The sequence below is a fragment of the Tachypleus tridentatus genome, chromosome 10, assembly GCF_004210375.1.
Source record: "Tachypleus tridentatus isolate NWPU-2018 chromosome 10, ASM421037v1, whole genome shotgun sequence".
NCBI classification, from domain to species: Eukaryota; Metazoa; Arthropoda; class Merostomata; order Xiphosura; family Limulidae; genus Tachypleus; species Tachypleus tridentatus.
In genome coordinates this window covers 153115797-153142919 of record NC_134834.1, presented here as the reverse complement: position 1 = coordinate 153142919, position 27123 = coordinate 153115797, and the positions used below count along the sequence as shown (strand labels likewise).

Here is a 27123-nt window from a genome sequence, read left to right as displayed (position 1 = left end):
TTTGATATTTTAAAAAAATTAATTTCTTAAAGTAAACATTAAAAGAACACTTAAATATCAGTTTTTCAGTCATGTGTATGCTGAATTAGATGTCAAAATACAGTGTTATTTCATGTGAACTAGGAATTAGTATCAACATTGAATACTGACAAGGAAGAATATAAAACAAAAACTCATTTTATTCTGCCAAGATATGGCTATGTACTGAATCAAACATTGGCCTTGTTCACATATTTCCATTTTAGAAATGGTCCCCTTACATACACTTAATATAAGAAATATGAATAACTAAACAACAGAGTAGAATGTCCATGCTCGTGGTTTTCTCAGTAATTTTAATCTGATAAAAGCTACCATATTCTTTCAAAACAAGATTAAGGAGCTTGGTTGTATCTAAAGTTTTCTTCAGACTTAAATACAACAATTACCAAATTTCAAAAGTGGAATTCTATGGTATCAATACACTAACTTATGATTTTTGATTATTCAACTGTGTATGTAAAACCTATGAAAATTTTCACATCCTTTACATGCAAAACTTTAGAAGGCTTAGCAAACTTATGTCCAACAGTAACAGAGTATGAAGGATGTAGCGAGATGAGATAATTGTTTGCTTCATTTATTTACTGTTCTATATTTTAAGAAAACAAGTTTAATAACTTATTTCAAAATCATATATCATTATAATTAATGAGACCATTACAAAATATAGTCCACTAAAACAAGTTCAGCTCGTTAGCCTAGCGACACTAGGTCAGCATACAAAAAAATAATATATGTAGCATTATGAGATATTTGTACATTTTTCTTGTAACATTCTTGCTCATTTTAACAATTCACATAACAAAATCTCTTAGTTTTGTAGGAGCTATAGAAATTCTACCTGTTCTTGTTACAATTTCACTCTTTTGAGCAGGAGCAATATTTTCATTTGATTTTTATTTTAGCATGTATAATACTTTGTTTCAATTGTGGAGATTCACATATATAGCTAGCTCTGGGTGACCCTGATTGAGAGATATTTTGTCTTGGGATGTTTTAGGATATTTGGTACATTTTCTGGGACAGACTCTTCTGCAATCAAATCATCTTGTGATTTTCTTCCAAGATATCTCTGTCGAGCACTGTGATAGACATCATCTTCATTTGTTTGCAATAAATGTCTACGATTTCTACAAATTATCCTGCCTGCTGGTGTTTGTAATATGTAGCTTTGGGGTTTCTCAGCTTGCCTAATAACTGAGCTGGCATCCACTTGTTTTCATGTCTGTATCTTACACATTTTCAAGATCCAGTGGTGGCAGTGGTTTTGAATTCTGATCATATCTTGATTTACTTTTCTGTTTCTGAATGTCGATTTCTGACGCACTTTATCACTTTATCACTTGTGGAATAAGCAACTTCTCATTTGTCGGTAACCTCGTTCTGGTTCTCGACTCATGCATCTTTGCACTGGTGATCCAATTTTACATCTTTTGGTGTATTTCAGTAGTCTAACAATACTAAAGGCAGGTCTGATTTTCAGAGATTTTATAACAAGTCTTTTCGCTGTCTGAACTGCTGCGTTCGCCAGTCCATTTGCTTGTGGATATCGGGCACTGAATGTTTGGTGTTTAAATCCCCAGATCTGACTGAAATCTTTAAACTCTTTAGCATCATACTGTGGACCATTGTCTGAATACACAATCTGAGGTATGCCATGTGTGTGAAAGTTTTTCAACTTCTGAACTGTTTGTTCAGATGTGATCTCTTTTCATATTCATTGATCTCCAAATATCCACTGTAATGATCAACTACTACTAGATAATGTGATTTTCAAATAAGTCTGTTGAAACATATTGCCATGGCAATGTTGGTGTAGGTGTGCTGATCATCGGTTCTTTTGTTGTGCATTTCTCATTGTTTGACATGTGGTACATTTTGAGACAGTGTCTTGATTTGTTTGTTCATTCCTTTCCAAAATAAAATGTCGTGCAAGCTGTTTTGATCTCACAACTCCTTTGATGGCTTTGATGTCGAGTTTCAGTATGTTATGTCTCATTGACCTTGGTACCATGACTCTTTCTCCTCCTGAATAATATACCATCATATACTGTCAGCTCTTCTCAGAAATCCCAATATGGCCTTGCTCCTGGTGGTACCTGCGTCTCGATCGGGGGCCATCCTTTCACAATCTGTTCTTTGAGAATTCGATATTCTGTATCATTTTCTGTCGCGATCTTTAGCTCTTGTTGCTTTTCTTCGTGAATGCAGACAAACTTGCGACTTCAGTTGTGAAAACTTGACAATCTCGCGATATCATCTACCAGGCCAGGATATTCATCTTTCACTGGAAATCTGCTCAATGCATCTGCGATAGGTATGTCTTTACCTGGTTTTCCGACTAATCTGATGTTGTATGGCTGTAGTTTTAAAAGCATTTACTGTAGTCGAAGCAGAACTTGTCCCAATGGTTTGTCTTGAATACGGACCAATGGCAAATGATCTGTATCCACTGTGATATCATTTCGCCATATAACAAGTGATGAAATTTTCTGCAACCAAATACAACTGCTAATAGTTCTTTCTCTATTTGTGCATACGCTCTTTCTGTTTGTGTTAGTGTTTTAGATGCACAGACAACTGGTTGATTGTTTTGTAATATCACAACACCTAGTCCACCTTGTGATGCGTCACATGACAATGTCAACGGTTCATTAAGTGCATATCTCAGAACTGGAGCTTGGCTGAGAGTAGTCTTGAGCTTTGAAAATGCCTCCTGCTGTGGTACATCAAAATAGAATCCATGCACTTCTGTCTTCTTCTTGACTACTTCTCATAGAGGTTCAGTTAAATCAGAATAATCAGGTATGTATTTGGACAGGCACGTAGCCATTCCGAGCAGTGTTCTTACTTACTTGGTGATTGGTTGGAGTATGCATTTCATGTATTGCACGCACTTTTCATCAGAAACTTTGATGCCGTTGCTTCGTGATCACATGACCTGTGTAGTCTACCTCTGGCTGGCCAAACAAACATTTTGATAGTCGAAATGTCACATCATTTTGTCTAGCGGTTTCCAACGCGGTTATGTGAAAGCACTTTACAATGTTCAGGTAGTGTAACAGTATCGAGTAGCATATCGTCAAAAATATTATTCACATGATCATGCTCCTGAAATATTTCTTCCATCGCTCTTTGGTACAATTCAGGACCTCGACTTAATTCCCATCGGCAAACATAAGTACACATAACAACCCCACGGATGTTAAAAGCGGTGAGTAACTGACTATTCTCATCTCGAGCTGTAGCTGATAGTATCCCATGTTCGCATCTAGGACAGTAAAATACTTGCTTCCATTAATAATGGGTAAGTATATCCTCTAGTGTATTGATAGGGTGGTATTCTCTCAGTGCTTTATTATTAAGAAACTTAGGATCAATGCAAATTCTCACTGAGTTTCCGTCTTTCTTGTGTACAACATGTAGTTGACTAAACCACGGTTGTCGGTATACCAACTGGTACTTCGAAATGATCCCTTGTGACTCTAAAAGTCTAATTGTACTTTGGTCCTGTCTCTCATTGCTACAGGAATCGGCCTAGAAGCCTGTGACACAGGGCCATCTTTGTAATCTGGGTCAATAGACAACGCACATTTTCCTGGTATTTTTCCTACTCTTTTTGTGGGAAATCTGTCTTTATACTGAAGCAAAATTTCTGAATACTCTGTGGCACTTTGTTTACATTAGGAACCGGGCGGCTAGGAACTTCGAGTCTGACTGAGTCTGGGTTTTAGTACACTTATTTGATTTATCAATCGAGGGAAGCGACTTGTGTTGATTCATGAGGGGGCTTTGAACAGTGGGAATCTCGGTACCTGAAGGTAGCCTATGTTGTGAACTCCGATCATGCGAGTATTTACCTTGTACATAAGTACTAATTGCATTTACTTTTTGTATTAACCCAAACTTAGTACTAGATTCACCTCCAAGAAGATTAGGTACATCACCATCAACAACTTCACAATCAATATCATACATTTTGCTTTTGTGAATAATAGTAAATGTAGTTTTTCCAACAGGTGTGATCTTATGATTACCAAATGCTTTTATGGTTACCTGTGACTTAGACAAAGATAATGAACCATGAGGTGCCATGCGATCAAATGACTGTTTACTCAAATGAGTGTTTATATTACACTCTGCCTGTGTGTCTATTTTCATCACGACGCGCACCTTTACCCTGTTCATATGGGGTACTTAATATGACAGACCAATACTCAGTAGGTTTGTTTACACCAATGGAGTAAATATTCAATGAATTCATACTTTCCTCTACATTACACATTTCATAACAATCATCATAATCATTGACATCTTGAAAATTATCATCACATGTGTTTACAAAATGTACATTTCTATTCTTATTTCTACACATGACAGCAAAGTGACCTCTTAATTTACAATAATTACAAGTTTTCTCTAATGCTGGGCACCTTTGTTGACTGTGATGTGGTAGTTTTCCACACCGAGTACAGTTGCTTTGTGGCGATCTCCGTGTCGTGGCTCCTCTGTAGACCTGTGTGCCTCGTCTTTGCTGGTTTCTGGAACCTTGATTTCTGTGGCGACTACGACCTCTGCTTTGACCTCGACGTACATAGTTTAGATCTCTTACGGTACTTGTGGATCCTTCGATTTCCTTCAGTGATTTTAGTTTCTGTTCATGGTGATGACATTTCTCTGTAATCTGTTTCAGTGTCAGATCCTCTGACCACAGTCTATCTCTTAATGCTCGATCACTGACGCCTACGCTGATTTGTTTACACAACTGTTGTTCGAGAGTATCACCATACTCACAGTTCTGTGCTATCTCTCTAAGTGCACTGATATACTGGGACACAGTCTCACCTGGTTGCTGCTTTCGGTCCTCAAACTTTTTCATGTACAACTTTGTTACCTTGGTTGGCTGAAAATAGTTGTCGAATTCTCTGATTACATGTTTATAGTTCTGTTGAACTTCTGTCAGTCGAAAACTGTCGTGTATTTCGACCCGAGTGTGCACAACAATATAGACACTTTACGTTCTTCTGTTGCCTCTGATAACCCTGATGCCATGAAGAAAATCCACAAATCTTGTTTGAGATTCTTCCATGCCGCACTAGCATTCGTCTTGTCATTAAAAAAGGTGGCTTGAAACTTGCCTCCGCCATTTTCTGGGTAGAACACGTGTGTTTCCGCGAGAATCGTATCTCGTACGATTATGTCAATTTACAGTTTGTAAACGTAAAGTTTGTATTTATCTTGACTGTGTGTCGCTTCTAAGGCTCAATTTAAATAAAACTTCCACTTCTGACAACCATGTTATGTCTTTGGGTTCTTATAAAACACTTGTTATTGAGTTACAACAAAACTCAGACGTACCGCAGTTTCCTGTACTTTATTTAGAATAGCCTCGCACATACAAAGTACTAAGTGCTGATTGGCTAATAATGTCACATACATAACAGGTAGTGATGACGAGCTGCCTTCCCTCTAGTCTTATACTGCTAAATTATGGACGGCTAGCGCAATAGCTTTCATGTAGTTTTGCGCGAAATTCATAAATCAACAAACAGTTCAGGATTGGGCAACTTTGCAAAATGTGTCAAATCATTATTTTGTAATTGTTCCGCAAAAAGGGTTAGATTTAATTGAAATTTGTGAATAGACTGCGATTGCTCGCTAATGATTTTACCTCTTCTCTGAAGCTTCGTATTCAAATTATTCAAGTGAGCCATCATGTCGCACAAAAAGTGCAAATCCCACTGTCATGACAAAGTTCCAATTTCAGAGAAATTTTTAATCTTACCTTTTTCAACAAGATACCATTTTATTTAAGAAAATAAGGAAGTACATCGTTCCAAGACTTTTCCTCTTCTTAACTATCTTGCATTTGCAAAATCAGTAAAAAATCATCAAAAGTATAGTCTGTTTGTTTTAAATTTCGCGCAAAGCTGTTCGAGGGCTATCTGCGCCAGCCGTCCCTAATTTAGTAGTGTAAGATTAGAGGGAAGGAACCTAGTCATCACCACTCACCGCCAGCTATTGGGCTACTCTTTTACCAACGAATAGTGTCACTGACTGTCACATTATAACGCTCCAAGCGCTGAAAGGGAGAGCATGTTTGGTGCAGTCGGGATTCGAACCCGCGACCCTTGGATTACGAGTCGAACGCCTTAACACGCTTGGCCATGCCGGGCCTCGAAAGTATCGTCACTGCATTTCGTCAAAAACTCAACAAACTGTCCATGGATGAGATCGCTTCCACTTGTAATATAATTTACAATTTTTACAACAATACCCATCAAAGTTTTCAATTCATCACTTTTAGATATCTGAGCATACAAATTTTCCTGATGCAAAATACAATGGAAAGATGGTAGCGTGGAGTTCACATTATTTTCAATTAAATGCTGCTTCAAAAAATAAACAAATCCTAATTTCGCCCCAGTCATGGCGAGAGTACCATCTGTTGTGACAGAAACCAGTTGTTTAAAATATAGACTGAAATTTTTTGACATTTCAAGAATGTTTTCAAAGATATTTTTTCCACATGTTCTATTTCGTAATACACAAATATCAAACATTTCTTCCCTCACTTGAAGATTTGAAGTTACATTTCGAACCCAAAATATCAACTGTGCAGTGTCACTAATATCTCTTGACTTATCTACTGCTAAAGAAAAATACTGTCTTTTAGTTGTTCAAGCAACCGATTTTCTATGTCTTTCTCGAACTCTAGCATTCTGCGGACAATTGTTCTTCGACTTAATTGCATTATTTACTTTTTTGAAGAATATCATCTTTTATTTTCAATCATAATTCTCCTACAAAGTTTCAATGACCAGAATAATATTTATTTTTCCTTGTTCAGCATCAGAAAAAGATTAATTTTTGAGCTAGAATCTTATCTATATTAGAGCTAGCTAAAGCAACAAGTTCTATCGATGATAAAATTTCTTTAGGCCTCCCTTTTGTTCATAAAGTTGCGCTTTCAGACGGCTAATTTCATTCATAAGATTTTTGTTATCAACTGGAAATTTTACCTCAAATACGTTGTGAAAATTGTTAAAGTGTTGCTTTATTATTCCTAAAACCTTTGTTACACAAAAGACATATTGGCTTATTATTTTCTTCAATCACTGCAAATTTCAACTCCCGATTTTCATCCAATTCTTGTTTCACGTTTTTCTTGTCACGCGCCATTCTCTTTTCGACAGTAATGCCAGAATCAATTAAATTGTCTTTGTTTTCTTAGTGTTGACCATTATTTGAAATTTTTCGGTTTCAAATTATCCACTTATCCATATTATGGGATTAAAACAAATTATATTTAAACACTTGAAAGTTGCACAATAAAAAATATGTTTGCAAGTGCATGCAAAACAACGCGCACTCGATAACAAACATCTAAACCAAACTGACGTTACAAAATGGGCGGAGTCTGTGTCAGTGATGAAGCGCATGACATTAGTGATGACGGGAGGCAGTGCAATTGCTGATTACCAAGTTCGCGATAAAATAAATGATGGGAAAAGTTGTTTCTAAACTTAAGCTGGCCACATTTGTGCTTTCCAGTGGCCATGGAGTCGCCCACCCTGGTCGAGGTCATTTATTCTCAAGCTTCTCAAGCTGTAAGTATATATACTAATACATTAAAGCCACCATTTGTCTCATCAGTAAACCTGAGCTCCCCAGGGAAGCAACGGTATGTCTGTAGACTTCTGTTGTTGGAAGCTTGGTTTCGATGCCTGTAGTGGGCAGAGCACAGATTGCCCTTTCTATAGCTTTGTTCTTAAATACAAAACAAACAAACACAAAGTTCCATGATTTATAACACTAAATGTCGGATAATGCTTGTTCTAAAGAATAAACAGACAACTAACTACAAAGCTAAAATCCAGGATTCAATTTCCCATGCTAGACAGGCGCAGATAGAATTAATGTAGGTTTGCGCTAAAACAAATTAATGATTTAATAAAACGGCAGTTTAGAACTGTTACTTTTTTTATATACACGTATAAACATACAATACTTTGGCGAGCAACGATTCACATTTTCCCGAACGTTTTACAAAAAAATATGAATAACAATGGACTATTTAGTGATTTAAAGTTGTTTACGCACACCTGTCTTTGATTTAAAAAGCATAAATCTACCCTTTATTTTTCAATGATGAAACTATCAAGTTCTCTTTTAAACAATTGTAAATTGCTAACTTCAACAGCACTACTATTTCTAACTGCAACTTATTTTCTAAGCCCATCATATTGTTAGAAATATAACATTATGTGAAGTAGAACCCTTGTCTTCTTCAACCTCGTTTTATTATCTTCAGAATACAACGCAGCGAATTGCTATCAGTTCCATGGATAATCTTATAATCATCAAAAATGCCACCTCTTACCCTTCTTTTGTTAATCTACCCTATAAGATAAATATTTCATCTCATCCTAACAACTCTCATGTGAATACTGTCGACCCCCCGCTGGTACAGCGAAATTCACCACAAAGCTACTCGAGGGCTATCTGTGCTAGCCGTCCCTAATTTAGCAGTGTAAGACTAGAGGAAAGGCAGCTAGTCATCACCACCCACCGCCAACTCTTGGGATACTCTTTTACCAACGAGCATGTTTAGCGCGACGCGGGCGCGAACTCGCGACCCTCGGATTACGAGTCGCACGCCTTATGCGCTTGGCCATGCCAGGCCTTCCACACGAGATATCTTGGGAATAGATCTAAACAACAATTGAAGGACACTGCTGTCGACATCTTTGCACAAGGTGACACAAAGCAATGTTCTCCGTGGGTTGCCTTGGTAACATATATTGACAGGCTCTTAGACTAGTCGTTGGATTTTACTGCCAATTACACCAAATTAATTTAATTGCGGAATGCGGTGGCAAGTGGAGCTCACAAATTACTAAATCGAGGAAATGTATGGTTAGTCTAAAGAAACTGATTCTGAAATTGAGTTTCAATAAAGTACATCAAGTTTATTTAAGTTATTATAATAACACACATTTTTCAATAACTATAATTATTTGTTGATATTTAATTTTTGAGTTGAACATTTTTCATATATAATATGTTTAACCATAGTATGGATACTAATTTCCTTTATATTTGTACTTCGCTATTCTATTCTAACCTACACTGATTGAACCGGAGAAACAGCAGTCTTACTTTTAAGAAAGTTGAGATGTTTCATTGGAAATTTAAAATCTTCATCATTCTTGAACTAGAATTTCGACCTGGAGGCAGAACGACTCCAGAATTTGTTAATTTCTGAAACTCATCGGGCTTTCTCAAAACATTATCCAAAACTCCCAAGTAACTGGTTTCCATAATGGTGAGTGAGCAGACTGCTTTCTCACTTGTACCATTGCTCCAATCTATAGAGATGAATTTTACATCAAAGTGCCAATTTTAGATGCTATCATCAGTAACGTATCACTATTAAACTCGTGACTAGCGTTTTTTTGTCAGCGTTCTTATTGGGTTACTGAGCGTTGGTTCTATTATTATCACTCTTTAATTCATAATTCTCAACACTAACTACCAGCTAACTATGCTTTGTCCATTGCTTAACTTAAATTCGCAATACAGGCATCTTTCTTATGCACACCCAGAGTGTCCAGGTGGTTAAGGCGCTCGACTCTCAATCTGAGAGGCGCAGGTTCAAATCCCTATCACACCAAACATTTTCGCCATTTCAGCCGTGAGGGAGTTTAAGAGTGACGGTCAGCCCCACTATTCGTTGGTAAAAGTTGCCAGTGGGTAGTAATGACTAGCTGCCTTCCTTCTAGTCTTAGATTGCTAAATTAGGAACGGCTAACGCAGATAGCCCTCGTATAGCTTTGCGCGAAATTCCAAACACAAACAATCCTTCTTATGCCATTTCTCCACGTGTGTATACCACCCTTAAAAATCTAAATTTTCTTTAATTTCTTACTCTTTTTGTTAATCAATGTTTACAATAAACATTATTTACTGATTTGCTTAAACAATCCTCACGTTAGCAAAATATTCTAAACTGATTGTATATAATAAATAATATACTAATTAATAACATATAATTAAATCATTATAATGTATATATATATGTATGTATTATATAATCGTACGATAAATTTAGTATACATGTGATGTAGCATATATTAGCCAAATATAATGATTTTACATTGTTAGATGTAAATATTCTAAATACACTTTCATTAATAATCTTATTCAGAATTATGTTTGGAAGTATAAGAAGGTGCGTCACTCGCGATGGATGATCCAAAATAAATGGCGCATGCCTTCCATTTGACACAATGTTTACGAAGGTGCCAATGTTATACACAGAGAATTCTTTTTGAAAAGTCCAATTGTCTGTATGGAGGACAACCATAACCATCCAGATTCACTTGTGGAAGGCCCATTCGTTGATTCAAAATTCGCGCCTTCTTCTTTCCTTTTATGTAGATCTTGGAATAATGTTCACGGATGTCTTGACACAGGTCGCTCTAGGTCTGGCATGGCCTAGCGCGTTAGGCGTGCGCTTCGTAATCTGAGGGTCGCGGGTTCGCGCCCGAGTCGCGCCAAACATGCTCTCCCTTCCAGCCGTGAGGGCGTTATAATGTGACGGTCAATCCCACTATTCGTTGGTAAAGAGTAGCCCAAGAGTTGGCGGTGGGTGGTGATGACTAGCTGCCTTCCCTCTAGTCTTACACTGCTAAATTAGGGACGGCTAGCACAGATAGCTTTCGAGTTGTTTTGTGCGAAATTCCAAAACAAACAAACAAACAAACAAACAAACAAACAAATACTCGTTCACCAGTCCAGGTGTCAATGGTTCTCTTCACTCAATACTTTTTCAATTGTATCAAACATTCTTTCTAATTTATTTGGAGACAGAAAGAATGAACTCAATTTTCTACCTGCAGCTACATAAAATGCTTGTACGAACTTAACTGACTCTGTCCTGCTACTTGCAACAGTAAGAAATAACTGTTTTTAGTTATTCTGAATTCTGGTGTTAAAAACGAAGATTTAAATTCGTGCTTTGTGTAATTCAATTTGTCTGACTATGGTGTATTAATGCAATGTTAATGTTCACTAAAGCCAAAGACAAGTTCTTCACATATTGGTCGTGAAATTCAATAGTCTGGTTTAATGAATTCATTATAGTTGTCTGTTCACCTATCAAATTAGCCATTTCTTTTGATACCTGTTTCTATCGTTCTACCTTCTCGTTTAATTCACATAAGTCTTCGGTGGTAGCAGTTCTGAATAAAAACTTCAAAACTCTTCCACCCGTATTTAATAAGTCTAGTTTCTGTAGAGTTCGATCTGATATTGATTCGTTTTCATTAATATTGTTTAATTTCAATAATAACTCACACACCTATCTTGTCATGGTATTGTATAACTAACGATTTATAATGTTTAATTAGTCCTTCTTATAAGATAGTTGTTCCCTAAAGTTTCATATGATATAAGCATAGCTTTTGAACCTTTTGCGTCAAAACTAAGGTATTTACGTCAAACGATTTCTCAAACGTTATTAACTCTTCTTGTAAGCGTACTAATAACACTGTGTAACAAAATTTTTACTTTTTCTTGTTCCTAGGCAGAAATTGTTATTTCCCAATTGCTTATACCTAAAGTAAATGGGGAAAAAAGACTTGTTTTTCTCTTCAAACCTTGCTTTTGTGACCTGGGTAACAAAATTTTGAAATTTACTCATTTTCCAGAACATTCCAGGTAGATTAAGCGCTGCGTAACTGATAGAGAATTTTTTCAAACTTATAAGAATTTTCAAGAACTTTCTGGAATGTTGTAGAACTAACAAGAATTTTCTAGAAAGTTGTAGCACTTATGATAATTCTCAAGAGTCTTTTAGAATATTCTAGAGTTCTAGTTGCCTAAGTGAACACATAGATTTTATCAGAGTTGACATCAAGAAGCTGGAAGCATTCTCCAGGTGCATTCGCTATGTTTGTGGCCAATATATCAATAAAAGAGCGAGAAAGTACTCTGTGACAGCATTTGCTGAAATGTGTGAAGCCTATAAGGTATATTTCGGCATGTCTGTCGGGTATCAAGACAAACCATGGGCACCTCATTTTACCTGCGAGCACTGCAAAATAACTCTAGAAGGTAAGACGGACAATTTTTGCTTGCTTGAATAGTAAGATTTTATACAATACAAATTTTAGACCTTTAAATTTTAAGTATCTTTTAATTTATTTTTTTAAATTTCGAATAGTATAGAAAAAATATCACATATAAAATATTTTGCATGAACTTCTTACACAACTAGTGGATGAAACAACTTTATTCTTCATAATAACAATTTTATTGTGCTCTTTGCAGAATGGTACAGAAGGGAAAAGAGAGCCATGAAGTTCCTTATTTCAAAAATTGGCTTGAACCCACTGACCACTCAAGCAATTACTACGTCTGCATGGTGGACCCTTCCAAAAGGCGGGCTAGCAATAATGCATCTGCGATAATGTATCCTGACCTTACATCATTCACCGCTCCGGTGCCACACTGTCTTAAGCTCCCTGTACCCACTCCGCCAGAGAGAAAGCAGCCATCTCAAAAACTATTCACTTCCAAACATTTTTCTATAATTTTTGTATAAATACATGTAAATCTTCATTCATATGTTTTATTCAGACCTTATGTAAATGAAAATGTACAAATTTGCCCGTTTATACATAGAAAATAGGTTAATTTCTAAATTTCATTATCCAGGTCACGAAAGCAAAGTTTAAAGGGAATAATGGCCATTTTTTGTACTTTTACAATATAAGCAATTGAGAAATAACACATACTATTCAAGGAACAAAATTTGTATTACATAGTGTAACCGATCGTATTGTGGAAAAAAGTGTATCTTTAACAATTATCCATTTATCTCTGGCTAATATAAAATTACCTTTTTAGACAAAAAATACCTACCTTGTTATTCACTAAAACAACACTAACATTTTGTCCATTCCTGATTTATATCATCAGTAACATAAGAATCCTCGTAAAACTATAAATACATCTACTAATGATACACATGATTATCATGTTTTATTTATATATATATATATATATAACATAACATTGACTATATACATCTACATAACTTATCCTATTTAATTACAACATCGTAATTAGTTTATTGTGTTATTGAAATCATCGATTACACTTTCTTTACGAGATGCAGTATTTACCCTGTTTACGTCATTTTGGGGTTTGTATACAACTACTTGAGGATCGAACTTCACTCATTTCCTCTTAGTTGTAGGGGTCACTTTAGGTTGAGTTGATATAGAACCACGTGAGGTAATGTTATAGTCATGGGTCATTATCCCAACTTCTGATGTCACTGGGATATTTGGGGCATAATTCTCATTTACTGTGGCACTACCTTCGGTACTGCTACGACTAAATGGGATTTTTTTTCTGTTATTACTTCATCACCTAATACAACATTGTCTTTTTTTCTGATTCTGGAGTTTCGATTTTGTCTGTAGTATTTCTTCATCGTCATCACGAGATAAATCAATCTCTTCTAAACTGTCATTTTCTTCATATGTGTTCTTATTTTGATCGTGTTTTCTTCATCAACTACACACTTATATTGATAAGGTCTGTAACCTTTTGTTTTCTTTAATCTTTAATCTAAATTTGTGCGATAAATTTAGGTCAAACTGATTATCCTGAGAGAGGATAGAATAGGTCCACTGAATAACAAGAGGTTCGAAAAAAACTAATGTGAGATAATTTGTGGTTCTCTTATTTTGACTGAGTTCGTGAGAACGAAATAAATAAACTGAACATATTATGAAATACATATTAATTAACTATTTTTAACACCACACATACACTTGTTTAAATGCTGGACTGACATTTCTACTGGTGTAAAACACCAAATAGAAAATAAATTTATTTTAACAAATCACAAACTTAATTGTACAACATATAACACAAGCCAAAAAGAAGCTTTAAAAATATAACTGATAAAATTAAGATACCTTAAAGCAAAGACAGTCAATAAACTTCAAATATTATTATCACAAGGTATCTCGAATTACAATAATTATACATTATAATAAACCACACTTTGTTCTACGCAAACAAAACAAAATCAAATCACAATAATTTATTGGCACATAATGAAGTCTTGAACTACAAAATTATATATACATATCAATTAAGTCATTTGAGACTTATATTAAAATACAAAATCAGATCATTCAAGCACATCCACAGTTAACCACATGTTGTTTAAACTTGGCATAACCCTTTCAATAATAAAAATAAGCAAGACGCTTTAGTAACATAAAATACACAATGAAGTTAAATAAAACCCTTTTATAAAACATCACGTCATTTATAGTAACACAAGACAAATAATTAAAATGAGAAATAAACAATTCAACATAAATCAGATTAAAATGCAAAATACAGTGCATCAGAATTATTTAAATGTATATAGCTTTACAAATATTGAAATGAACGAGAATTGCACACACACACATATATAATATATGATATGTACAATTCATAATTTTAGAAAATAAAATACATACGTACAAAATATACACCTAAATCAACAGCAGCAATGGGATCTTCCTTCTATAGCCCTTACCTTAACCTCAATAGCAGATCTTCTAGAAGTGTGGTATATTGCCTACTCGTTACCATGTTGTCCCTGGTCATTTCTTGGGCACAGGCCGAGGCTTACCTGGTATGGGCTAATTCTTTCTGCAGTTGATGAGCTTCTTCTTACAACTGGGAATGTAATGTTGAGTTCAGGTGCAGTCAGTTTTCTCTACGTTTGTACACGGCCCAGGCCGATAGTCCAATTTGGTTGCCATTTAGTAATAATGCTGCTTTCGTAACTAGAACCAAAACACTGTCAAGTATATAGTGATAGATGGAATTGCTGGTAGATCGACTCTGAACTATTGTAGAGGTAGTGTGTGTAGCTTTTTTGGTCGATGGGTAGTTTGACAAATGATGGTGAGCAGGTCTGGCACTTTGTCTTGAAAGCGTTTTAGGATGGTGTCCAGGTGAAAATGTACTTCATGTAGGCTGTGACAAATAAGCCATAAGAAAACTGTAATAGTCCTGCCAATTCATTGGATACCAGTGTGGTTGCACTACAGCACCTAGACATGTGAGTGGTTGTTGAGCTTTTGGCTGGGCTCAAATTTGATGAAATGTGAGTGCCTTGGTAGTACAGTCTGTTTGAGAAACATACATTGCAAACGTCTCCCTCTCTTGCAACCACATCCAAACAGAAACTGTATACATTTTATACATGTTCATGTGCAATTTAAGTATTAGATGGCATTAATACTACTACTGTATTCTTCTATTCAGTGGACAAACTATATGAGACACTTAAAACAAATATGAATTCCAATCTATCATTTAGTTAATCAGCTTCTACTGAGTTATACAAGTTTTGGGAAATTCCACCCCTCATCAGTAACCCTGGATGAAAATAAATCAAAGAGACAAAACAACGCTTTTGATAGTGTTAGATTTATGTTAAATATGTGGCGTTTTTAATTGTCTTTTCTTCATCATGGTGAACCTATATTATAAACAATATGAAAAATATGTAGTATTGATGTTACTAACTCATGGCTTTAAATTATTCAATAGAAAAGTTGCTTAACTTACTAAAAATAAATATATAGCTAAAACTTATCATTTAATTCACTACTTGCCGCCGAGCTATATTATTCATCGGCAACATTTGATATTGTGAAATCAGTACATTTTGGGCTCTTTCCTGCTGCATTATATTTAATTATGGAATGTTACTTCCCTCTTCCTGAAAAAGATTTATAATTGATCTCTGTACAAAATCAATTCAATCAAAAACATAAATGGACACAGTGTCGAGACATTTTACTGACAGTTTAAGTTATGAAATAGTTTTGGGGCAAAATGTACTTTATAAGAGAAAATAAGATAGCTATGGAGTCATTAACTACCATTTTTATTGAGATAAAAATATATTACAAGGACTATATCTCATGACCTGCAAAAGCAGAACCAGCGGCGAGGCAGTTATTTGCCGAATGGAAACCTCAGAATATGTGCTTATGCAAAAGCCACTGTAGGCTTATACTTTACCATCTATGACTGCTTTAAGAGAACAATAACGTTTTCTATTTTCTCTAAATGTTCACTCTTCGGCCAGCAATTGGTTTATGGAAACATAATACTGGAATTTGGAGACTCGTAATCCGAGGGTCGTGGGTTCAAATCCGTGTCACACTAAATATGCTCGCCATTTCAGCCGTGAGAGCGTTATAATGTGCAGTCAATCCCACTATTCGTTGGTAAAAGAGTACCGAAAGAGTTGGAGATAGGTGGTGATAACTGGCTGCCTTCTCTCTAATCTTACACTGCTAAATTATGGATGGCTAGTGCAGATAACCCCTGTGTAACTTTTCGCGAACTTCAAAATAAACCAAGCCAAGCTAGAATCTCAGAATTTCTCCTAGTAAGGAACAGAGTGCAGATATCTATTGTGTAGCTTTCTGCTCAAATAACTCACAAATACATTTTTCTAAAGTATCAATCTTCTGATTAACAAACTGTTGAATGTCTAGACGAGTGCAGATGAACAATGTATTATGCAGTGTTTTTGTTTATTCTTATTTTATGCAGTTTTCGCATAGCATAATATATGGTCCAGAAAACTGGTAGTTCATTTTTGTTCCAGCTGTCTTTGTTTCTTTATTGCTTCCCAGAGATAATACCAGCTCTGCTTACAGAATATATTGTTCTAATCCATCATGTTGTTCAACCATGTACACAACAACAGTGTCCTTTATTGGTAGGATGTGTGATATTTTGAAATTATAGCCTCCTCTATCGTGAATGATAATGACTAGTCATGTGAGTAGTGATATCTGCTTTAAGCAAATCCAACATTTCTCACTAATTAATTACATTTTCTATAAAGAACTGATTTGAAATGATCAATTGTAACTACAATTTTTCATGACAACACAGGAAAACATTAGCTAAGCTCAGAGCTCATTTCGATCCCATTAATACCTCATCAATTTGGTGATAAAAAGAATCCAGTCTAAGACGTAGGAAACACTGCACCACTGTGTGACATGATAAGTGATGGCACAGATTTTATCATTTTCTGCTCAGGAGTCTTCAAGTGTAGAAATGATAGCATTTCTAAGAACTTACAAGTGAAAGAAAAGAGAAAAGTGACTGTATTACGTCAGTCACTATTCAATAAATAGCCACAATGATCAATGTGAAATTTTCCAAGTGAGTTAATATGACTAATGAGTCCTGCTGGTATTTATTATTGAGGACATTTGTTTGTTTGTTAATGATTTGGATAGAGTTTTGTGCACTAATATGTTTAAATTTACTGTGAAAACCCTACATTTTCTGAATGTGTTTTCAATCATCTATCAGAACCTTGACATTTCTTAAAGCATAACATTAAAGCCTAGTTTTTACATTGAGTAGCATAAAATTATTGAACTTGGTTATGGAAATTTGTTATAGCCTCATTAGTTTTGTGAAAAATAAGATACATTTTGATACAAGAATCTATTGCTGATGAAATTTTTAACTGTAAGGAAAAGCATAGGGTTCTGCTTTTAGGAATTTTTAATTCAAAAAATAAATTTATTTTAAATATGTAGCAGTCAAGCCAATACTTACTTGAAGTACTGCAGCAAAGACTATTTAGAGAAATTTCATTCTGATGTTCAAAAATGTTAGGTTTCTAGATGATTTTTATATGAGCTTTTGTATTTTAGCAGTTGTATAATGTTGGAAATACAAAGTTGAATGAGTATAGATATAATTAGTTTAAGCTTTGGAAGTTTAGCTGGAGTCTCTTTTTTTTGCAAAATTATATTTGGTTTAGAGTTGTGACTGTTGAATATATATATATATATATCTACATACATATCTTATTTTAAGTTAGTTAAAACTAAGAAGGAGAATTTTATTTTTTGGATGGTTGATATGATGATTCAAGTAGCTGACGATGGCCAAAGAAGGTCGAAACGTTGTTCGGTCCTTTACATATAATTTTCTCAACCCAAACCAGTCGTTTTTTGGTATATATTTTTCTCTATAAATTGGTTGGTTTTTTCGTCATCACTGATTTCTACCACATAGCTTTCTCACATATTTTATAAAGATAAATAAAATAAACATGTTTTTGTCCATTTCGTGAATATGTATCTCTGTGGCAATGGAGTTCAAAATCAGAAATCCTAAACAGAAAATATTCTATAGTTAAGTTTTTCTCCTATGGATCTTAGTGTCTTACAATATAACGTTTATGCCTATATACCGTGAATCCCACGGCTCATGATATGCGTCTCGTTTCCGCAAAATCGCGTTTTACACTTAGGCCGTAGGTGTACTATTCGATTAGAGAAGAGTAGCCCAAATATTGACGGTGCGTGTAAACTAAAGGTTACGAGCACGAAACCTAGTTTTTGAAGTTTGTCTTACTTGGATTTCATCGTGACTGGCATTATGGACATTCAACGTGAGGAACGAAAAGCTAAAGATCTAGCACTCATCCAGCAGGGATGATCGCCCAATTATCTAAATACGCAAACTCAACTGAGTTTTTAAGATACACGAAAAATAAACCTATTGGTCATGTTGTAAGGACAGTAAAAACAAGTGTACCTATGTTACAAATAAAACAAATGCTTTATTTGTAACTATGTAAATGAAAGTCTACTTATAGGTCAGGTTTTCTCTCTGAGTAAAACTGTAACTACGCAAAAGCAAGAATAATGCACGCTACACAGAAGTTTAAAGCAAAGATAATATAATTACACACATTCAAGTTAAACAAGAGGTCCTAGTACAATATTCAACAATCCTTAGCTTTCTACACCCTTGTGCAAATTAATTGAAACCCGCTGATTTCTTTTAATAGTCATTTTTTCACACAGACGGCGCCATTAGCTGTGTTTTGCAGTATGGTCGATATATTTTTGGGATATATGACGAAAGTTTGAGGAATATTACGCTATTCGAAATTGCGTTAGAAGGGCAAGGAGACCAGTCAAAAAACAACTTCTTACCAACTCAATGAAGAAAAAATGGTATCAATGGGGTCCGAAATTCAAGAACTGGACGCAAGAACAATGGAGGAAGGTATTATTCAGTGACGAGACTCATTTCTTCGTACAGGGTCAAAGAAGTCTGCATGTTCGCAGATCTCCAGGTAAGAAACTTCGAGAATCTCACATCAAACAGTTCGTAAAACATCCCTTGAAGATGTTTTGGGGCTTTTTCAACTTATATGGTGTCGGAGGCTTACATATCGTAGGAGGTGTGATGCGAGGACCACAGTACATCGAAGTTTTGCAGAGAAGAGTCATTCCAAAATTGAAAAAGAGATTTCCAGATGGATCTGGCATTTTTCAGCAAGATCTGGCTCAGTGCCACACATCGAAACTTGTGAAGAAGTTTATGACTGCAATGCAAATAAAGGTGCTGGACGGGCCTGGAAACTCTCCGGACTTAAATCCTATTGAAAATCTTTGGGCGATTTATAAAGAAAGACTGCGGGGAAAAGATTGTACTGCGAAAGATAAGCTGATTGAGGTGTGGTTTCACGATCCAAAAGTGAGTAAAAATTGCAGTCAACTCGTGGACTCGATGCCAAAGCGGATTAATGATACTCTGAAAATAATGGAGGTCATATCATGTGTTAATTTGTTAGTAATTTGTGGATTGTCAGAAATAAAACGCAAAAAATTGAAAAAATCGTTATTTTCTGTCTTGTTTCAATTAATTTTCACAAGGGTGTATACCAAAGATGATTTCAAATTATCATATTCAATAGAGAGAATTCCAACTCCTAATAAATATATATATATATATATATATTTACATGGAATGGCCACTGTAGCATAACATTTATCTAAAGAAGAATATTGTTTGTTTACATCTTTTGTACACCTTGTTAATGTAATAGATGACAACTTCATCTAAAATGTACATGCGAATCTAAAATAATTTCCTGGAAATATTATATACTAATAATTAAAGTGTAAGTGGTATGATACTGCTATATTCAAACTTTCAGTGTACTACAAACTTATAGACTGCTGTATACTGAATGAAATGAAGAAAATTAAAAGAAATTTTAATGAACGACAAAACATTTATCGTAATTCTTTTTCCTTAAGTACATATGATTAACCTAAACCATATTTTTTTATAAGCGACATTTTAATATTGTAATTTCAATGCTAGCCAAAATTATGAGAAATCAACAACTGTGAAGACATTAAGAAGGCAATACCCCATACATGAGTTTTTGAGCCCAAGTACTAAAGCAACAATGAAGGATTAATCAGTTATCAGGTACAGAGATTAACTACATTTATAGAGCAATGCTTAGCTAAGAATGATCTACATGCTATCAATGAAATAAGAAGTTAAATGTGTAAAAAATGCCTGTCCGTTGGTTTATTTATGGGAAGCTTTGCTGATCAACAGAGATTCTATGACTACAGTAGCTCGACTTGATTTGGCAAAAAAAGTGGAAGATGCCTACCTACAGATGTGATGAAAAGACAAGGGTGTGGTGCAAGAAGAAAGTGTACAAAATGTTCCAGCAAGAAAAAATAAACAGTTATTATTACTCTTGGGAAATTGTTTATGTCTCATGAAGTGTAATAAATGATGTTTAAAAAATTGCATAGTGGGAAACGACTTTATAAAAATATATAGATGCAAAATTAAACTAATTCCTAAAAGCTTCATAGTCTGTGACCAGAAAGTCCCTCTGCACTACGTGGCAATTACTAATCCAGAATTTGGATTTTCTGTGATAACAAAGAAAGTAGTTATTATATACTCGAGAAGTGAATTTCTCATACCATGAAGTATCAAATATAAATTTACATTTTGCGACAGGGCGATAATAGAGCCAAAATCTCCAGTGTTTTGTGATGGATTAGTGATTGACAGGACTTTTGTGTACCTGAAAAAGTCATTGTGGTCATGAATAGAACAAACTATAAGATTCTCGTCAAATAAGTATAGGGCATTGTAAGGTGTGAGTTTTTACATTAATTTTTCCTCATCAAAGGAAATTATCTTTTAAGAATATCTAGAAAGCTTGATGTCAAGCTTTTACATAATAGTTTATCACTGCGTTTGTAAAGGTTGTAAGAGGTTAAATAGTGTTTTATTTTTGTATTTTATTTCTTCAAAAGATTTCAGTGTATAGTGTTACTGATTATAATTTATCTTGGGCATATCGTACTATAATTTCAAACGGACGGAAATTTTAATTCTAGTTTACAATTTAATTAAATCTCGATATGTGTTAAATTTAAGATATTTGCCATTAAGATTGATACACACAATTTTTCTTTCTTAACACAAATATATTTTAATATACAAACAACAAAACAATTTAAAATAATGGTTATTACAAATGGTTATCACAAATAATCGTTCATATACAATAATTTTACAAACTTACAAGCTGAGTTTTTATCTGGTCTGGAACTGAATTTTTTCTCGATGTTCACGAAGAGCGAATTATCTCTACGTTGATACAAAGGTACACTTCTCTTGACGGCTAGCTAGCTTGAATCACACGCAGGTTTTTCACCGATAACAATATTTAATGTCCTCGTAGAAAGATAAAGTCCGAAGTTAATTCACAGAAATTAAACGGTTTGTAATGTTCGAATTCTAAAAATGTTCTTAGTCTAATAACTGTATTTTTTCCCATTAATAAAGCCCGACATGGCCAGGTGGTTAAGACACTCGACTGGTAATCTTAGGGTTGAGGGTTCAAATCCCGTCACACCAAACATGCTCGCTCTTTCAGCCGTGGGGGCGTTATAATGTGATGATCAATCCCATTATTCGTTGGTAAAAGAGTAGGCCAAGATTTGGCGATGGGTGGTAATGACTAGCTCCCTTTTCTCTAGCCTTACACTGCTAAATTAGAGACGGCTAGCACAGATAGCTCTCGTATAGCTTTGTGCGAAATTCAAAACAAGCCAAACCCACTAATAAGTGTTAACCACAGTTATAGTTTCCGAGAATTATGGCAACGACTAAACACTATTTTATTACTGTTTCTTGACACGTCAGTTTATAAACTGTAAGGTGACATTCTTGAAAGTTTACAAATATTTAAAGATATGCTAATGTTTCCGTAAAGCATGTATTATTGATTCCTACTCTTGAGAATCTATAACAAATTTAGAGAACAGGCGGGACTTGCGTAATACACATTTAACATTATACGTTACGCGCATCAAACTGAAATAAATGTAGATATTAAATTAAGTGTATAACAGTGAATCCGTTACACCTCTCTCCTTAGAGATGCTGTATATATATAAAGTAAAAATCAACTAATCACGAACTTTATGCAGCAATTAAAGCTTCACATAACGGTATTAAGGTCACTTATTTGCAGTTACGTGTTTTATAATGCAGTGTGATCAATGAAGTATGAAACGCGTAACTGCAAATAAACGACCTTAATACAATCATGTGAAGCTTTAATTTATACACCCTGAGCAAATTAATTGAAACAAATGGTCATTTTACAATATTTACAATAGCAGTAAAGGACTGACAAGGTGCATAACAATAAGTGGAATAACAAATATTGAAAAGAGAAAGGTTGTGATCAGAGAGCATATGCTATATGGAGCCACCCCTCCTATCAACATCAGCACTTCCCCAGAGGGGATGATGTTCATTAAAGTCCACCAGGATTAAAAGTGGATACGGCAGCTGTTCAATGAGAACATCAAGGTCTGATTGATCATAGGTCTCTCCAGTGGACAGGTAGAGAGAACAAGTAGTGATGGTATGACCCAAGAAAACACGGATGGCTACAGTCTCCAAGGGTGTGTCAAGTGGCAAAGACAGGGTGGGCACATGCTGATCAACCAACAGTGTTACCCCTTCATGCACTCGTTCATCATCACACAGCCTGTCATTTCTGTACAAAGAAAACTGCTAAAAGGTGGCTGTATCGGCAGGTTTCTGAAATGTTACATGTAAGAAAAGACATACAGGATGGTAGGAAGCAATCAGTGCTTTTATGTCATCCAGATTAGAACATAAACCTCGACAATTCCATTGTGTCAAGGTGGCCACTTTTATTTATGTGTTAGCGAATTGGGTGGAGAACCCTCCTGTTTTCTACCACATCTTTTTTATTTTCTTTAATCGATGGAAATCTGTCTGCCTCCATGGATCCTGTTCTGGATCGATTGGGTACGTCTTTGTCATTGGAAGAGGATTCCAGCGACTGAGAACGTGAACGAATGATAGTTTTGCATCTTGGGGTGGGAAAAGAAAATGTACCCGAAGAAATGCCCGTTCCAAGAACTAAAGGAAGTGGATCTCGGGGCTTGCCTGGAATGAATGTTAGGGACAGACATGGGTGTTGATGTTGATTCATCAACGTTTTTAACCATAAAGGTCAAAAGAATTTTCATATGGTTTGAGAACGATTATTTTGGAGGCACAGAAAGATCCATCTGCACACCCACTGCAGTAGTGGAACAAAGTGCAGCAGCACGTAAGAGATGAAGTGGTGGACAGAAACTTTCGAGCCTCAGGAATGTTTTGAATCGTCTTCAAATGTTGCACTTCTTTTTCTTCCAACCACTTAGGGCAAGAATTAAAGTCAGATTGGTGAGAGCCATAGCAATTGATGCAATGAGGATCTGTTTCACAATCATAGGCATCGTGTTCCTGCAACTGCAATTAGCACACGTCAAGGAACCGTGGCATGATGTTATCGAGTGATTAAACTGCTGACACTGAAAACATCTGAGAGAGTTTGGAATGTATGGATGGTTGTACCTTGCAATTAAGATAATCTGCCTTTGATGGTGGCAGGTGGATGCAGGGATGTAAATGTTAAAATGAGGACATTGGTTGGCATCATAATTCTAACTGAGTGGAGATACGCCTCACTGCAAAATCCCCATGGGTGGAGAAACCAGCGAGAATCTCTGACTCGGGGATGTTATTGAAATCCATCACAACAATAACTCCTCTTGACGAATTCAAAGTAGCATGAGGTGTTACCTCAATAGGTGTATCCCTTTGAATGTAAGAGGAGTTCACTGTGTTTAGATGTAGATGTTTCCATCAATATTTCACCAGAGCAAAGCTTTTTGAGTGACTTTGGAGAGCCAGCAAGTCCCTCTAGTCCCTTCTGAATTAAAAGGGGAGACATTTGCCCTAAAGGTTTGCCTGAAAGATAATGTTATATGAGAAAATGAGGTACAAGTGTTGAAGTTTGCTGCTCAGAATCTTCAAGACGTGATCGTTTACTTATGGATTGTTTTTTCACTAGTTTATTTAAATTTTTATTTGGAGGATCCAATATAAAGAAACAACGTTTTGGCACCCACTGACCCCATCCACCATGGACCACTATGAGGGGATGCACTACAATGCTAAACAAGGACACTGCAGCAATGCCATGGTTTCGTGAGCACTACACTCAAACACTAACATTGGATACAATGTCCACAACACCTGTTGAGAACATCCAACACTGATACTTGGTTGACCATAGCCCAACTGGACCAGCTGAATGATCCTAGGAAGACCATCCCAAGGCCGTTCGTCTACAGGAATTCAAGTCCAAAGTGGTGTGTTATGGTTAGACCCCTCAACCACCAGGATCCTTTCCTCCCCTTCACGAGTTACCACGCACGGGGTGGATGTTTAGATCCCAGAGGAGGTAAACTGAAAAAACAAAACAGAACTTTCCCTGGAATCTCCTCGCCACGTACAGAAATCCAAACCGACAGGCAAGGTTTAAGGAGGTGATAGTAGTCTTTTGATTGTGAACATTTAATTACGATTCCTTCCCCCCCTCTCGGGGGAAGTCGTTCGTGAATTTAGTGTCTGAGAACAGTCTGCGTAGCTGTGTGTGAACTTATGGTTGGTGAAGGGTTGCTGATAAAGTTTCATCTGCAGTGTCTGATGCTTGTTTCGGGTAGTTGTCGTAGTTAGATTGGTTTTTGTTAATAGTAGTTGTGACTAGCGTCGGATCAGTTGTAGATATTCTTTCATGAGGTTGCTTGTTTATGATACGATCGAGAGAGGGCTTGGAACTCCCAATAATAGTGGAAAAGCTGGTATTGGTTGAGTTTGCATCGTTTTCAATGGGAGAGTCCTTGTTGGAGAGTAGGTTATCTTGGGCTTTTACCAGAAAATGTAGTTCTTCCGCAGTTAACGACTTTCCTTGAGAGATTGTGGTTGGTATGAGTTTCTTCTTCTTAACCTGGCTCATGGTGTAGAATAAAATTAGTTGTGCTCAGAGCAATATGTTGTGAACATATAGTCTTGAAGCAAACTATTTAGTGAAATAATGTAGTTAAAAATTAAGATAGAGCAAACGGTGATTTGTAGTACGACAGTCGAGAGCAGTAGTAAACACCCCCTTATTGACTACATCACACCTGGAATTTTGAAATTTGAAAGTATGATTAGCATCATGTGAAAGTTAAATTTCATTAATTTCCAGTACAGCATACCGTATGAAGAAAGAGATAATACAGGATCAATGTGGTATGGAAAAATGTTATAATCTTAGGTACAGATATATAGTGTTCAAGGCTGGACTGTTACAAACAACTAAAGTTTGAAAATATCACAAAATGTTTAACATTATAGGGATATAGTTATAGAAAGGCTAATAGTTACGATATTCTTCGCAATCACCTAAACAAATTTCTTTATCCTAACACAAGTCTAAGAATTTATCACATCATAGAGATTTAAAACTATATCTGTTATCCCTGACTTTCCTCAACGTATATGCTAAATTATCTTTCGGCTATTAAGAACTGGGCACTTCAGTTGGTTCTCTTCAAACATCCCTCTTCTCCTCATCATTCTAGGCTGGTCGTTGAGCTAAAGGTCAGTCACGTACGCTAGAGTGTATTAAAGCACGTTGCATGCATAAGGCATTTTTCCAATTATGTTGTTAGTACTATTTGTTTGACTAAACTGTATAGCACTGCCAATTTCGTTACTTTTACACAATCTTGAATTACTGTATTTTGAAAATTAATTTTATAAATTATCACAATAGCTACAGATTACACATAATTGTAGTTATCCCTGCTACATAATTTAACCCCTACTTAATCTTTCTACCTTTCAAAGTTATCATTCAACTCTGATAAACGTTGGGCTGAATCAACTGTTTTCCTTTCTGTGGTCGTTGGCTTATTATAAATTGTGTATCGGTGTAAATTGCATAGTGAACATGGTGAATACAGAACATAAGTGATTTTATTCATTTTAGATGTATGTATTCCAACACAAAACTAAGCGTTTAATTTGTCACACTTGTCAATTTATTCAAATCCGTCAAAAGTTATAATGAGTCAGTCGTTTACCACAGTTGACTTTGTATACATTCTATAATTGAAACAGTCGCTAAAGGATAAAAATAGCTTTATTTATCCTGACCTTACATACTGCGACAGTCTTAGCATTCATCATGCCATAGAAGTTTAAAACTAAATATGACTTTCCCCAAATTCTATGGTAGCTTTTCTTAACGTATCGTTTTGTTTTTTTAAAACTGGTTACATTTGGTTTGTTCCATTTATACCTCTCCCCTTTCAAATCTGGCTATTTGGCAGGCATTCTTTGACAAGGACACCTGAAATACTATGGTGGATTCAGATGGGTAGAGCTAGTGGTCATGTGTTCACATAGGGTATGCTGTTTTCCTGTGGGCATTTGGTAAGAATAAAATAAGATTTTCGTGTGTGTTTCTCTAATATACAGTAATTTATACTATTAAATATGAAAAATAAAACATATATTTTAGTTATTTACAGCAGTAGAAAAATTAATATACAACATTAACTTTCCTAAATCGTAACAACTACGATTGACAGAAATGGTACATGAAGCTTCACACGTAACACTGCTGCTTCGTTGCTTGTCAATTCCACAAAGCAGACGAAACATCGTTGGGTGTTCTTGGGTTGAGGGGCAAAAATACCACTAGCAAAGTGGTCATAGTTTACCTATTGCTTTGTTTAAGAC

General features: G+C 35.5%; 1 protein-coding gene across 1 annotated transcript; it reads right to left on the bottom strand.

Annotated features, from left to right (window-relative positions):
* Positions 1 to 4174: 4174 nt before the first annotated feature.
* Positions 4175 to 5353, bottom strand: LOC143228543 (uncharacterized). Its single transcript, XM_076459786.1, has one exon. It carries the CDS (start codon positions 4919 to 4921, stop codon positions 4175 to 4177), a length of 747 nt encoding a protein of 248 aa, XP_076315901.1. The 5' UTR covers positions 4922 to 5353.
* Positions 5354 to 27123: the final 21770 nt, after the last annotated feature.

Bases quoted from the DNA above. Each gene is read 5' to 3' on its own strand.
- LOC143228543 (XM_076459786.1), bottom strand. From the start codon at position 4,921: ATGAAAAAGTTTGAGGACCGAAAGCAGCAACCAGGTGAGACTGTGTCC.